At 41.9% G+C, this 14,895-nt stretch overlaps 1 protein-coding gene across 1 annotated transcript in view; it reads right to left on the bottom strand.

Moving 5' to 3' along the window:
• Nucleotides 1-14,895, bottom strand: part of HYDIN (HYDIN axonemal central pair apparatus protein) — a 432,518-nt gene that overhangs the window by 110,080 nt on the left and 307,543 nt on the right. Inside the window, 8 exon segments of the mRNA XM_036834209.1 lie at nucleotides 2,566-2,805; nucleotides 6,821-6,970; nucleotides 7,301-7,492; nucleotides 7,643-7,770; nucleotides 7,990-8,126; nucleotides 8,552-8,679; nucleotides 10,287-10,405; nucleotides 12,088-12,265. Of these exon segments, the coding sequence (XP_036690104.1) occupies nucleotides 2,566-2,805; nucleotides 6,821-6,970; nucleotides 7,301-7,492; nucleotides 7,643-7,770; nucleotides 7,990-8,126; nucleotides 8,552-8,679; nucleotides 10,287-10,405; nucleotides 12,088-12,265 (1,272 nt within the window).

Genomic DNA, 14,895 nt, shown 5'->3' with positions numbered 1-14,895 from the left:
TAAGATATACGAGTGCAGAAAATGTGAGCCAAGGATACTGTATCCAATCAAACCAATCTTCAAGCACAAAAGCCAAGGAAAAACAGTTACGAACACGTGAATACTCAGGAAATATTGTTCCCACGGTCCCTTCCTGAGGAATCCACTAGAGAATGATCTTCTGACAATCCAGTAGCGAATGGAGAAGCTACATCACAAGGACTGGTGTTGAGCATTAAATATGTTCAAGTGTAGAACTAAGACTAAATGATGGAAATTAGGTTCTGACATCTTAATATTGTAAGCTCTGACACTATAGATTTAATACAAAAAGCAAAACACGGAGAAAGTGTACATGAGATGATTACACAGTAGGCATTAACTGGAAGTAAAGAAATATCATTTTAAATTAGAGGGTGGTGAGGAGAGGTAAAAAGATTTTTAGCTAATTTCATTATTGCTCATAGTAGGGAACTAAGAGGCAGTTTCTAAAATGTAGGGTACTAAAGGTATTAGATAAAGGCATAGTTTATACAGATCAGCCTCAAGGTAGGACAGCAGGGTAGAGATAGTAGAAATGGACCTGGATAGGTCAATGGAAAAGAACAGAGATCCCAGAAATAGACCCAAATAAACATAGTCAACTGATCTTTCCTAAAGGAGCAAATGCAATACAATGGAGCAAAGAGGTTTTTTTCAACAAATGGTGCTGGAATTGGACATCCACCGGCAAAAAAATAAATCTGAGTGGATCTTATCTTCATAAAAATTAACTCAAATGAATTGTAGACCTAAATAAAAAACATAAAACTATAAAATTTCTAGAAGATAGCATAACAGAAAATTTAGATGACCTAGAGTATGGTGATAACTTTTTAGACACAACTCCAAAGGCAGAGTCTATGAAAAAAATAATTGATAAGCTGGACTTCATTAAAATGAAAAACTTCTGCTCTGCAAAAGATAATGTCAAGAGAGTGAAAAGACAAGCCACAGACTGGGAGAAAATATTTGAAAAAGACACATCTGATAAAGGACTATTATTCAAAATATGTAAAGAACTCTTAAAGCTCAACAATAAGGAAACAAATAACTCGATTAAAAATTGGGCCAAAGACCTTAACAGATACCTCACCAAAGAAAATATACAGATAGCAAATAGGTGTATGAATGGATATTCCACATTATATATGCCTTCAGGGAAATGCAAATTAAAACAACAATGAGATACCACTACACACCTATTAGAACAGCCAAAATCCAAAACCCTGACAATATCAAAAGCTAGTGAGGATAAGGAGCAACAGGAACTCTCATTTACTGCTAGTAGGAATGCAAAATGTTACAACCATTTTGGAAGACAGTTTGACAGTTTCTTACAAAACTAAACATACTCTTACCATAGAATCCAGCAATCATACTCTTTGGCATTTACCTAAAGAGTTGAAAACTTATTTTCACACAAAAACCTGCACACAGATGTTTATAGCAGCTTTATTCATAACTGCCAAAACTTGGAAACAACCAAGATGTCTCAGTAGGTGAATGGATAAATAAACTGTGGTATTTCCAGACAATGGAATATCATTCAGCACTAAAAAGAAATGAGCTATCAAGCCATGAAAAGACATGGAGGAAACTTAAATGCATATTACTAAGTGAAAGAAGCCAGTCTGAACATCTACATACTATATGCTTCCAACTATATGGCATTCTGGAAAAGGCAAAACTACAGAGACAGTAAAAAAGATTAATGGTTGCCAGGGGTTGGGAGGAGGGAGGGATGAATATGTGGAGCACAGAGGATATTTAGGGCAATGAAAATACTTTGTATGACACTATAATGATTGATACATGTTGTTATACATTTGTCTAAACCCATAGAATGCACCAAGAGTGAACTGTAATGTAAACTATGGACTTTGGGTGATTATGATGTCACATAGGTTCATCAATTGTAAAAAATATACCAATCTAGTGAGGGATGTTGATAATGGGGGAGGCTATGCATGTGTGGGGGCAGGGGTTATATGAAAAATCTCTGCATCTTCCCCTCAATTTTGCTGTGAATCTAAAACTGCTCTAAAGAATAAAGTTTAAAAAATGGACAAGGAGGAGCAATTGTAAAATATACAAGCCAGAACAAACAGGAAAAAAAAAAAAAAGGCAGATTTAAGCCCTAACGTGATTACATTAAATGTAAATGGTCTCAATACACCAATTAAAGACAAAGACTGCCAGAGTGTATTAAAAAGATGACCCAAATATATGCTGTCTACAAGAAACTCATTTCAAATATAATGACTATGGCATACATTCTTTACTGTTTGAATTTTAACATGAGCATGTATTAGTTTTTAAATTAGTTGTTTCAAATGTATAATGAGATCACAAAGAAGAATGAATTCTGCTTAGGGCAAGGGAAGTAGGTCAGGAAAGACTGCAAAGTGATCTTTAAATTGACAGGGAAGGGTTCATAGGAAGAAGGAGCAAAGGTGAGGAGGAAGTTGTCCAGGCAGAGAGAAGAGTACCTGGCAGGGCCTAGCATGTGTAGGAAAATGGAGGTTGGTTTTGGTCTCTGCTCACCTTCTCTTCTACAAGATATTGCTGATCAAATTCTAAGGAGTAAAACTCAATGGGAAAGTTGCAGGGATTCTTCACCACCACCTCGGCCTCATCTCCAGGTGCATAAGGCAGCAGTGGCCCCAGCTCCAGAACTGAGGGACTAAATTCCAAGCATGGCTCTAGACCTTGCCCCTGTGCCAGTAGAGTAAGCTTTTGAGCACTCTGGGCAATCTGGAACACCAAGGTTTGGCTGTAGAATTTCTGGAAAATATAAAAACAAAACAAGCAACTAAATTCTTTTCTGTTATGTGACATGTAAAACTGATAACCACTGGGGGACAAAATTGATCCTGTTTAGATTAACAGAGAAAACTTTTCTTATAAAATTGCATGAGAGCAATTTATATTAGAGTGTTAATACTGGGTATCTAGCATGCCAGGCACTGTACCAAGTGCTTCATCACAGTCCTGTGAATGCTGTTCTCATACCCCTTAGATCCTCCAGTGTGCTCAGATGTCCCACTGCCACTATCTGCATCTCTGGGCTCTCATTTCATGGGCCCTGCTGCCCATGGGTAGGGCAGGGCAAGGCAGAAGTGTCAGAGAAGTAACACCTTCTGGGGACAATCCTTAACCAATGACTCTCAGGAGTTACTGTATAAAGACTCCTGAGAGGGATAATTCTGAAATGTGCACTTTGTATATTTTCTCCGAGTTTCCAGTGGGATTAAGATCCAGTGTCCAGGACTTCCCTGGTGGCGCAGTGGTTAAGAATCTGCCTGCCAATGCAGGGGACATGGGTTTGAGTCCTGGTCCGGGAAGATCCCACATGCCATGGAGCAACTAAGCCCATGTGCCACAACTACTGAGCCTGTGCTCTAGAGCCCGCGAGCCACAACTATTGAGCCGACATGCCACAACTACTGAAGCCCATGCACCTAGAGCCTGTGCTCCACAACAAGAGAAGCCACCGCAACGAGAAGCCTGTGCACCACAACGAAGAGTAGCCCACGCTAGCCACAACTAGAGAAAGCCCGTGCGCAGCAATGAATACCCAATGCAGCCAAAAATAAATAAATCAATAAATCAATCCAGTGTGCAAGGTAGCTGGCTCACTCACACACCCTATTAGCTGCCTTCCTTTTCCTTATCACCTTCTACTTCTCTTTCAGTATTCCCTACACTTCCTAAATAATCTGCTTGCACTCAAATTCTTGACTCCAGGTCTGTTTCTTGGAGAATCTGAATGATCATATTTCCATTATTTAAAGATACAGTTAAGCAGCTAGTCAGAGATGATCAGCTAGTGTAATCAGTTCATCTGATACAATTACAATCCAAATACCAGTTGATAATGATACCAATTATCCTACTCTGGTTTCACTTAGGAACCTATTAAAATGCATATTCACAGGCCCATTCCTAGAGATCCTGACTTGGTAGGGGCAGGGTAAGGCTGGGGATTCTGTAGTTTTAACCAGATGCCCAGGTTGTTCTGATACTGTTGGGCTCATGGCTTGGGTTTGGAAAGCATGATTGGCTGAGTGATTTGGAGAGCTCTTAACTACCTTAGCTCAGAGGGAAGGAAAATCAGATGGAAAGAATGTGTAAGGACATAGATACAAGTTCAGAAAAATACCTGTTTTTGGAGATAGTAAGAGAACAAATTATTGGCTAAGAAGGTTTTCTATATAGTTATGGGTTTAGCACCTTATGTGATCCAAACTTCTATATTTTAACTGCTTTTTAGGGAAATATTTCTTACTTTTTTTTTTTTTTTGGCTGCATTGGGTCTTTGTTGCTGCATGTGGGCTTTCTCTAGTAGTGATGAGCAGGGGCTACTCTTCGTTGTGGTATATGGGCTTCTCATTGTGGTGGCTTCTCTTGCTGCAGAGCACTGGCTCTAGGTGCGTGGGCTCAGTAGTTGCGGCGTGAGGGCTCTAGGGTGCGTGGGCTTCAGTAGTTGTGGCACATGGGCTCAGTAGTTGTGGCTCACGGGCTCTAGAGCGCAGGCTCAGTAGTTGTGGTGCATGGGCTTAGTTGCTCCATGGCATGTGGGATCTTCCCAGACCAGGGATTGAACCCATGTCCTCTGCACTGGCAGGCGGATTCTTAACCACTGCACCACCAGGGAAGTCCCAGGGAAATATTTCTAAAACACTTCATTCATCTCCTTGTTTTCTAACACAAAGTATTCTGAACACATGTTATAATGTCTAGGAGCTGTTAATGTGGACATCAGTGTTTCTCTGTGCTGCTGATGCTGGTGAAGATATAGGTGTGGACTGTATGGGTTGCAAGGCTAACCAGTTCCTTGTATACGGCCAATAAATTCCTCTCCCAAACTCTAATTTGAAAAGATACATGCACCTCAATGTTCATAGCAGTACTGTTTACAACAGCCAAGACATGGAAACAACCTAAATGTCCATCAACAGAAGAATGGATAAAGAAGATGTGGTATATATGTACAATGGGGTAAAAAAGAATGGAATAATACCATTTGCAGCAACATGGATGGACCTAGAGATTATCATACTAAGTGAAGTAAGCCAGACAGAGAAAGACAAATATCGTATGATATCGCTTATATGTGGAATCTAAAAAAGTGATACAAGTGAACTTATTTACAAAACAGAAATAAACTCACAGACATAGAAAACAAACTTATGGTTACCAAAGGGGATAGTGGGGTGGGGGGGAGAGATAAATTAGGAGTTTGGGATTAATATATACACACTACTATATATAAAATAGGTAAACAACAAGGACCTACTGTATAGCATAGGGAACTATACTCAATATCTTGTAATAACCTACAATGGAAAAGAGTCTGAAAAATATATATATATATATTCATTGTAAATTAACTATACTTCAGTAAAAAATGATACTTAAAAAAATTCCTATCCCATTTGGTGGAAACATTTTATTAATTTTGACCAATGCTAACTCAACATTTATGGAACTGCCCAAACAAATCTTTTTTTTTTACTATATTTACTGATTTTTTTTCAGTTAAACATCCAAAATCTTGAGTAAACCTGCTGGCAGTCTTAAGACTCTCTAAGAATGACAAACACATTAGTTTTCTTTTCTTTTAAAAGGGTTGGGGAGATTTTGATAATGATAGAAACAGGGACTCTATTTTAGAATCAGATATGAAGTCATTCTCTTTTCTTTCTTCTCATTGTAGATTCTGAAGCATTTCCTCAAAGCCGTTACCAGGAAAACGGGAGTTAACCATGGGTATTTTATAAAACTCACATCGATTTCTTCTTTTAAAAGAATAAAGAAAAACATCTCCCAAATGCCTTAGGCTTTCACCAAAAGTCTTTACAGTGTAACCTCTTGAGATCCTCTCTGGTTCTAGGATTTTTATTATTTTTTTACTGTATTCTTTGTCAGGAGTAGCTTTGTGCTCATGGTGTTTGCAAAAGAAACACTTGTGAGGCCCAGGGAGTATGTCTACCAGGAAGTACTTATTATTATCACAACTACTGATGATAATAGTAAATAGATATTGAAACACTATATATAGAGCAGTATGCTATGCATTTTATTCACATTAATTCATTTAATCTTCAAAATGACCCTTAGGAGGTAGCTACTGCAGGTTGATAACGTCTTACCTGAAACCCTAGGGGCCAGATGCTTTCAAATTCAGAGTTTTAAAAAGGTAAACACAGAGCATATACCCTATGTTACATAGTATCCTTAGCAGCGTCCCCTGTAATCAAACACATTAACATTTCTGCAGTTGCAGTGTTTGAGTCTGCAAACCAAGGGGGATAAATAAAGGTTAAGTAGTCTCACGTCAGTTCAGATTAGGTTTTTCTGCCAAATGAGTTTGGGTCTGAAACTTAAAAAATTTTTTTCCCCAGTTTTTAGAACTTATTGGATTTTGGAATTGCAATAAGGGATTTTGGACATGTGATATTATTATTTTTCATTTTATCTATGAGCAAACTGAGGTTTAGCGAGGCTGAATAATTTGCCCAAAGCCACGCAGCCTCTAAGTGCAGAGGCAGAAGGCCACTAAGCCAGGTCTGTTGGTAAAATTCAAAGTCTTAGATAGATCTGCCGATTCCAGAGCTGGTGCTCCTAACCACCAGCACACAGCTCCTGCATGAACCAGAGCACTGAATGCCATAATCAGAATAGTGAGGGACAGGTCACTCAAAGTTTCCCTGGAGACCCAATCAAGCATGGACTTCGAGTACAGCTCAAAGAGATCCAGAGAGTCTGAATGAGACTACATTTCTTTAAAGCTTACCTCTTCTTTGGGCATGAATTTCACTTGCATGTTGGACCTCTCACCAGGATCCAAGACCCCAGAAGTGGGCTGAATCTCAAAGATCCGCGTCTTTGGCTTTAATTCAGCACATAGTTTCCGTCTTAAGTACTTTGGCATGTGTTTCTCCAGCTGGTAAATAAATAGTAGACAATTAGACCATTTTCTTTGGAAAATGCCTCCACCCTCCACCCACTGCATCTATGTTTACTGATTACTTCCCAGGTGTCAGGGGATGTGTGGATACCCGGGGCACAGAGATAAATAAGACAATTCGTGAGATAGCATGGCCTGATAGTCCTTGAGTGCTGGGCTGAGGGCCTACATTTTATTCAGGGGGCAATGGTTGTCACTGAAAGTCTTTGGGCAGAAGGGTGAAATGAAGAGAGTGAAGGATTAGAATTATAAATCTGACTTAAATGGAGATGGAAAAAAGGGGACAATGGGCCACAATTCATTTACCTTGCTAACTTGCTTATGGGTGTGGATAAACCATTCACAAGGGACTTGGAGGTGATTGGAAAGCTGAATAGTTTCCACGAGGCACTGTCCACACTGAATTGTGGCAAACTCCACTTTTCCGCAAGACAGTGTCATACTGGGAATGGTCACCTTGGCTTGGAGACAGATGTGAACTGTTGGCCCTCCAACCACCTAGAGTGGGCATAAAATCGTTGTTACCATGTAGCATGGGATTGGAGGAAGAATCACGGCTCTGAAATAGTAACTGGATCATCACAGGGGCGATCAGCAAGCAGAGCTGGAAGCTGGGGAGGATCAGCTGGGCCTAGTGATGCATCTTACCTTGATGGGCAGAATGACCTTTTTGTTTCCAACAGAAAGACTGGCCCCTTGGGCATCAAATCTCACTTCAAATGTTTCCGTTTCACAGTAAGGCAGATTCTTCACACGATCTAGCTCAATACTGAAGCCTGGACCAAGACAAACAAAATTTCTTTGTGGAAAAGAAAAGTAGCAATCAAGAGCTGCTCTAGACACAGCCCATCGGAGGCAGGATGACCACTCAAAGTATCAATTAATGGCCCAACAATTCTTTCAGCTGATCCCAGAAGAAGCACTCCAGGACAGTACAGATGGGCATCGTGTTAGAAATGACAGAGTGCAATAGGAAGGGTCTCCAGCCTGGTTACCTGTGTCGTGAAGGACACGCTTTTCTGCATGGAAGGACACTGGGAAGTGACTGGTGTTGGTGATCTTGATGATGTGGGTTCGGACGTCACCAAGGATGATGTAGCCAAAGTCTAGGATATATTCTGGCAGCTGGACTCTGAAACGGTTAACAAGGTCTTCTTACCACTCACATTTCCAAAAGTGCGAGAGTGTGAGGCTCTCTTCCATCTCCTCTGCACAATTCTATTCTCTGGAGTAGAGAACCACCACTCTCCAGAATGGAGACTAGGAACAAGACACTTCCCCCAGAAGACCACATTGCTGCTTTAGCCATCATCTCTAAACACATTCAGTGCTGGTCCTTAAGGACCTGAAACCGGTCCACCTATTCGACAAAGTGGGAGGTTTCTGAATAAGAGGCAGAGACCTGCCTGGTTGGCTGGCTGCTAAAGAACGGCGGACATGTAAGGCGAGTGGATTTCATCCCTACATAGTCAATCATTAATTCAGGGAGCACTCAGGTGGAGGGCACCGCTGGCTCTGCTACACTCTGAAACAAACACGACATGGAAGGGCGCTCACTTGATTGGTTTGCGGTGACTCCGATGGCAGAGGTTGTCCATGGAACCAAGGACAATTGATTTCTGATGTTCTGTGGCATAGTCTTGGACTATAAGCCGCTCTACTTCCATCTGGAGTTGAGCATTTAACTGGAGCAAGAGAGAAGAGCAAGTAAGCAAATTCTTTGAGAACATGCATTCTCAATGGGGGCAATACCACCCCTAAGGGGGCGAAAGTTGCTTCATGGAGGGGAGAGTGAGAAAATCTTAGATATTACAATGGCTTGTGGCCCTCCAAAGGGCCACAGTAAATAAATAGATATACAGTATATCTGTGGTGTTAAAATTTTTGTTGGGGTTTAAGGTGGTTAAACAAACTGTACATCTATGCCATGGAGTATTACTGAGCAATGGAGTAAGGAATGAACTATTTATGTTGATGGATCTCAAGGGCATTATGCTGAATGAAAAAAAAATAATCTCAAAAGGTTACATACTGTATGATTCCATTTACATAACTCTTCTATACTCATAACAAGATTATAGACATGGAGAACTACATTGGTTGCCAGGGGGAAGGGGTGGGGAGATTGGGGATGGCTATAAAGGAGAAGCATGTAAAGGCAAAAACAAATTAAAAATAAGAGACTCAAGGGAGTTCCCTGGTGGCCTAAGTGGTTAGGATTCCGGGCTTTCACTGCTGTGGCCCTGGTTCAATCCCTGGTCTGGAACTGAGATCCTGTAAGCCATGAGGTGTGGCAAAAAAAAAAGAGGCTCAATTCTCCCTGTTGAAAATAAGGGTAGAGACTTCTTCCAGCTTCATTTTCAAGAAAACTTGTAAGTTCTTTCTCTGTCTCTTGGAAATATATATAAATCTTTTCATAGGCTAAGACTTTTTATCAGCTTCACAACCCAGGAACATCTTCCTTAAGGACCTGGGAACCATCTCTTTGACATGTCATCATCAAGGAAGATAGAGCCCCATGTCCTACCCTCCCATTTCTGTGGGAGGATAGGAGCCCAACTTCAGAGGACCCTGTCATAAAAACACAAAAGGTTTGTTTTCCCTTTGGGTAAAGCCAATTAGCTAACACAGATGGTCACCCCAATTACCATGTGAATTCAGCATGAACTAAGTGTGACAAATGGTGCTGTCAAGTCCTCTTACTTGAGGACTAGTTATAGTTTTTACTTAAGGACTAGTTACTGTTTACCTTGAGAACATGTATATAATAGGTTGTATCTGCTTGGCTCTATAAAAGACTGAGATTTCTTTCTGTCTTTGCAATCTCCTAGCAGACTGACAGAGACACGGAGCACTTTCTGCTTTAATGCTTATCAATAATAAAGTTGGATTCTTTCTCTTCCACCTTTGTGGAGAGATTTTGTGGGTTGGAAGGAGATTTTTGCTTATAATTCTATTTCCCCAGCGAGCACAAGGGATACTTACGGAGATGGAACACTTCTGTATCTTAACTGTGGTGGTGGATACACAAAACTACACGTGAAAAAATTGGGTTAGAACCACACACAGATGCAGATATGCAAACATACAGAGACATACAGACATGCAGAGAGACAGACCCACGAGTACATATAAAACTGATGAAATCTGAATAAGCTCTATGGCTTGTACCAATGTCAGTTTCCTGGTTTTGATACTGTTCTACAGTTATGCAAGATGTTACCACTGGGAAAAACATTTTTTTGCAGCTTCCGGTGAATCTACTTCCTGTGCAGAGTGAAGCCAATCTTACCTCAGAAGATTCATCCTCAGGCACTTCCTCAGGTCTCTCCAACTGGTCAAACATTTCATATTTGTTTTTTTCTAGTTTTTTTCTGGCCTGATTTAAGAAGATTTCATACTTCTCACATCCTGTGGGGGTTGGAAGGAGAAGGAAATCTGAATGGCTAGAAATATATGAATTATGCCTAAAACACAGACTCTAAGCTCAGGGAAAATAAAGTGAGAAGGGAAGTGAACTTTGTGAAACTTAGCCTGCCATGTTTTCTCTGCTTCAGAGGATAATTTGTGAGTGAGTAGAATTTGTAAAAGAGAACTCACTGAGTTTTATGAGATTATGCTTTAGTGGGCTACCAACTATTTCTCAAGAACTTAATGACAGTAACATCCTGAGTCACTCATAGGGTGACCAACTGGATCCCAGCTTTCTTGATACTTTCCCAGTTCTAGCACCGATGGCTGCACCACTTGGGAAACCCCTCCATGCTGGACAAACCCAGATGGATGGTCACCCTTTAGGTTGGTCTTCATGTCTATTAATTCTCTGTTAACAAAAAGAATATATTTGGTTCAAGTTGCTTTAACTACGACTAAATAAGCTACAGTCCCCTGAATCAGGCAGGCTGGGCAACGGGGGGAGAGATTTCACCAGTTCACCAGTAAGCCAGCACAAATTCAAATGCTTGAGGGGCAAGGTAAGCAAAGTAATTAAAGTGCCTTCTATGAAACCATAGGAAGTGCTGGGACTGTGGTGAACTGGAGTACAGAAGACCCAACTAGTATTCAGATTTAAATTATTTTAAAGCCCTGTATTGTGCAAACATGTCTACTGCCATCATGAGGCCAGCTGGGCACCCAGTTTTCAACCGTGTGGCAAAGGCTTTTCTTCTTGACAATTATATGTAGAGTTGGACTAACCTCCGGCTGGCTGGAACTCTAGATACTAGAGTGTAACATGGTCTTAGATTTACTAATATTTGTGTTCATATTATCAGGGAGCAGACAATTAGTTTTTAATGCATGATCATCAACAGGTGAGTTAGTGACTTTGGGGAGTGGGGTAGGAGGAAAGGCTGAGGTGGGAGGGCTTAGTCTGAAGCTGCTTAAGGAATGTAGATTTCAAAGAGCTTGAAGAGGGTTCATGAAGAAGAGTGAGAAGTTTCTCTTGACTCTTCATCCTGTAGTCCATGTCAGGAAGAAAGAGCCAGAGTCAGTCTGTGGCTAAAAGAGCTCCTGAGTTGAGCTTCAGGATCTGCCAAGACAGAAATATTCTGGTACAGAGGGATGGCTCTGGGTGCCACATGTTACCCAGAAAAGCCTTGGCTAAGGATGTGGGCAGACAATTAATAAGTTTAAATTAGCCTCCAAACTGTAATGCCAGCATAAGGGGTTGGAACCTTAGCTGCCTTTCTGTACAGTTTATATTGATATTTTGAGAACTGTATTCCTTGCAGTACAATCAGCCTTTGCCTTCTCAATGGCCATCTGTGAGTGACAACTCAGTGAGAGAGTGTAGCTGGAAGGAACATGCGATGGAGGAAAAGGCTTTTGGAAGTACAATGTCCTGATCCCTCTTTAAGTAATTTAATGATGGCAAAATTGGCCTGGGGTCTTAATTTGGGACTACCATGGACCCTATCTTGTCTTACTCATCTCAGGTCACCAAGTCAATTTCAACTCTTGACGTTTTTTGCAATTCAGGAATAACACAAAGGGGAACTTGTGAGGACTGCCAAACAAATAATGCGAGTTGCCATCAACCTTATAATAAGCAGCTAAAACACATCTTGTCATCCTATAGAGGGTAGAAGTACCTTTGAGGTTCCTGGGGAGATCGACGCAGATTCGGGGAAAGATTCCCTCTCCACTCAGAGTAATATTTTCTGGGTCCAGGTGGGCAATCTGTATCTGGAAGCTCCTTTGAAAGATCTCAGGTACTCCAGGTAAGTAGTAAACCTTCAACACCTGCTCTTTATGGGAACCGATAAAACCCTATACAGCAGAAAGACCAGAGAGAATTTTTAAATTTACGTAAAATTTACGTAAAATTTATGTAAAATTTACGATGGACTCTTGCTTCTGGCAGTTTGATGGACTAGATAATCCCAAGGGCCTAGTGTGCTATACTGTCCACTCACATTCCTCCTCCAAGATTCATTCCTATGAAGGTATGAGAAAATGACAAACAATAGAAAAATAGGCAGCATATGTGGGCACGCATTTCATAAAAGAGGAAACAGAATGGCAAACAAACAGTAAAGCTGCTTATCCTTATAAGTAATCAGGGAAATGCAAATTAAGATCATAATGAAAAAAATTTTAAACCATAAGATTGGCAAAGCTTGCCAAATTTGTTAAGACTATGCATCAAAAGAAACTCACATTTCAATACATCTGGTGGGAATGTCAATGGGAAAGATCACTGTGAAAACTGCTTTAGTGGAGATAGCTTCAAGATGGTGGAGGAGTAAGACGTGGAGATCACCTTCCTCCCCACAAATACATCAAAAATACATCTACATGAGGAACAGCTCCTACAGAACACCTACTGAACACTGGCAGAAGACCTCAGACTTCCCAAAGGCAAGAAACTCCCCACGTACCTGGGTAGGGAAAAAGAAAAAAGAAAAACAGAGACAAAAGAATAGGGACGGGACCTGCACCTCTGGGAGGGAGCTGTGAAGGAGAAGAAGTTTCCACACACTAGGAAGCCCCTTCACTGGCGGAGATGGTGGGTGGGCAGGGGGAAGCTTTGGAGTCACGGAGGAGAGCGTAGGTGCAGAGGGCAAAGCAGAGAGATTCCCGCACAGAGGATCAGTGCCGACCAGCAGTCACCAGCTTGAGAGGCTTGTCTGCTCACCCGCTGGGGCAGGCGGGGACTGGGAGCTGAGGCTCGGGCTTCGGAGTTCAGACCCCAGGGAGAGGACTGGGGTTGGCTGCATGAACACAGCCTGAAGGGGGCTAGTGCGCCACAGCTAGCTGGGAGGGAGTCCGGGAAAACGTCTGGACCTGCCTAAGAGGCAAGAGACCATTGTTTCGGGGTGCATGAGGAGAGGGGATTCAGAGCACCGCTTAAGTGAGCTCCAGAGATGGGCGTGAGCTGCGGCTATCAGCACGGACCCCAGAGACGGGCATGAGATGCTAAGGCTGCTGCTGCAGCCACCAAGAAGCCTGTTGCAAGCACAGGTCACTATCCACACCTCCCCTCCTGGGAGCCTGTGCAGCCCGCCACTGCCAGGGTGCCGTGATCCAGGGACAACTTCCCCGGGAGAACACACATCGTGCCTCAGGCTGGTGCAACATCATGCCGGCCTCTGCTGCTGCAGGCTCGCCCCGCATTCCGTACCCCTCCCTTCCCCGGTCTGAGTGAGCCAAAGCCCCCTAATCTGCTGCTCCTTTAACCCCCTCCTGTCTGGGTGAAGAACAGACGCCCTCAGGCAACCTACACGCAGAGGCGGGGCCGAATCCAAAGCTGAACCCCAGGAGCTGTGCGAATAAAGAAGAGAAAGGGAAATCTCTCCCAGCAGCCTCAGGAGCAGCAGATTAAATCTCCACAATCAACTTGATGTACCCTGCATTTGTGGAATACCTGAATAGACAATGAATCATCCCAAAATTGAGGGGGTGGACTTTGGGAGCAACTGTAGACTTGGGGTTTGCTTTCTGCATCTAAGTTGTTTAAGGTTTTATGTTTACCTTAGTTTAGTATTTAGAGCTTATTATCATTGGTAGATTTGTTTACTGATTTGGTTGCTCTCTTCCTTTTTTTTTAAATATATATATTTTTCCTTTTTCTCCTTTTGTGAGTGTGTATGTGTATGCTTCTTTGTGTGATTTTGTCTTTATAGCTTTGCTTTTACCATTTGTCCTAGGGTTCTGTCTGTCAGTTTTTTGTTGTTGTTGTTGTTTTTAGTATAGTTTTTAGCACTTGTTATCATTGGTGGATTTGTTTTTTGGTTTGGTTGCTCTCTTCTTTCTTTTGTTACTTTTAAAAAAGTAATGTATTTTTTATTTTATTTTATTTTATTTTATTTTATTTTATTTTATTTTATTTTATTTTATTATTCTTTCTTTCTTCCTTTCTTCCTTTCTTTTTTTTCCTCCCTTTTCTTCTGAGCCATGTGGCTGACAGGGTCTTGGTGCTCCAGCCGGGTGTCAGGCCTGAGCCTCTGAGGTAGGAGAGCCGAGTTTAGGACATTGGTCCACCAGAGACCTCCTGGCCCCACATAATATCAAACAGCAAAAGCTCTCTCAGACATCTCAATCTCAATGCTAAGACCCAGCTCCACTCAACGACCAGCAAGCTACAGTGCTGGACACTCTATGCCAAACAACTAGCAACACAGGAACACAACCCCACCCATTAGCAGAGAGGCTGCCTAAAATCATAATAAGGGCACAGACACCACAAAACATACCACCGGAGGCGGTCCTACCCACCAGAAAGACAAAATCCAGCCTCATCCACTAGAACACAGGGACCAGTCCCCTCCACCAGGAAGCCTGCACGACCCAATGAACCAACCTTAGTCACTGGGGGCAGACACCAAAAACAACGGGAACTATGAACCTGCAGGCTGCGAAAAGGAGACCCCCAAACATAGTAAGTTAGGAAAAATGAG

Source organism: Balaenoptera musculus, chromosome 19 (assembly GCF_009873245.2).
Source record: "Balaenoptera musculus isolate JJ_BM4_2016_0621 chromosome 19, mBalMus1.pri.v3, whole genome shotgun sequence".
NCBI lineage: Eukaryota > Metazoa > Chordata > Mammalia > Artiodactyla > Balaenopteridae > Balaenoptera > Balaenoptera musculus.
This window is presented reverse-complemented; position numbering and strand designations above follow the sequence as displayed.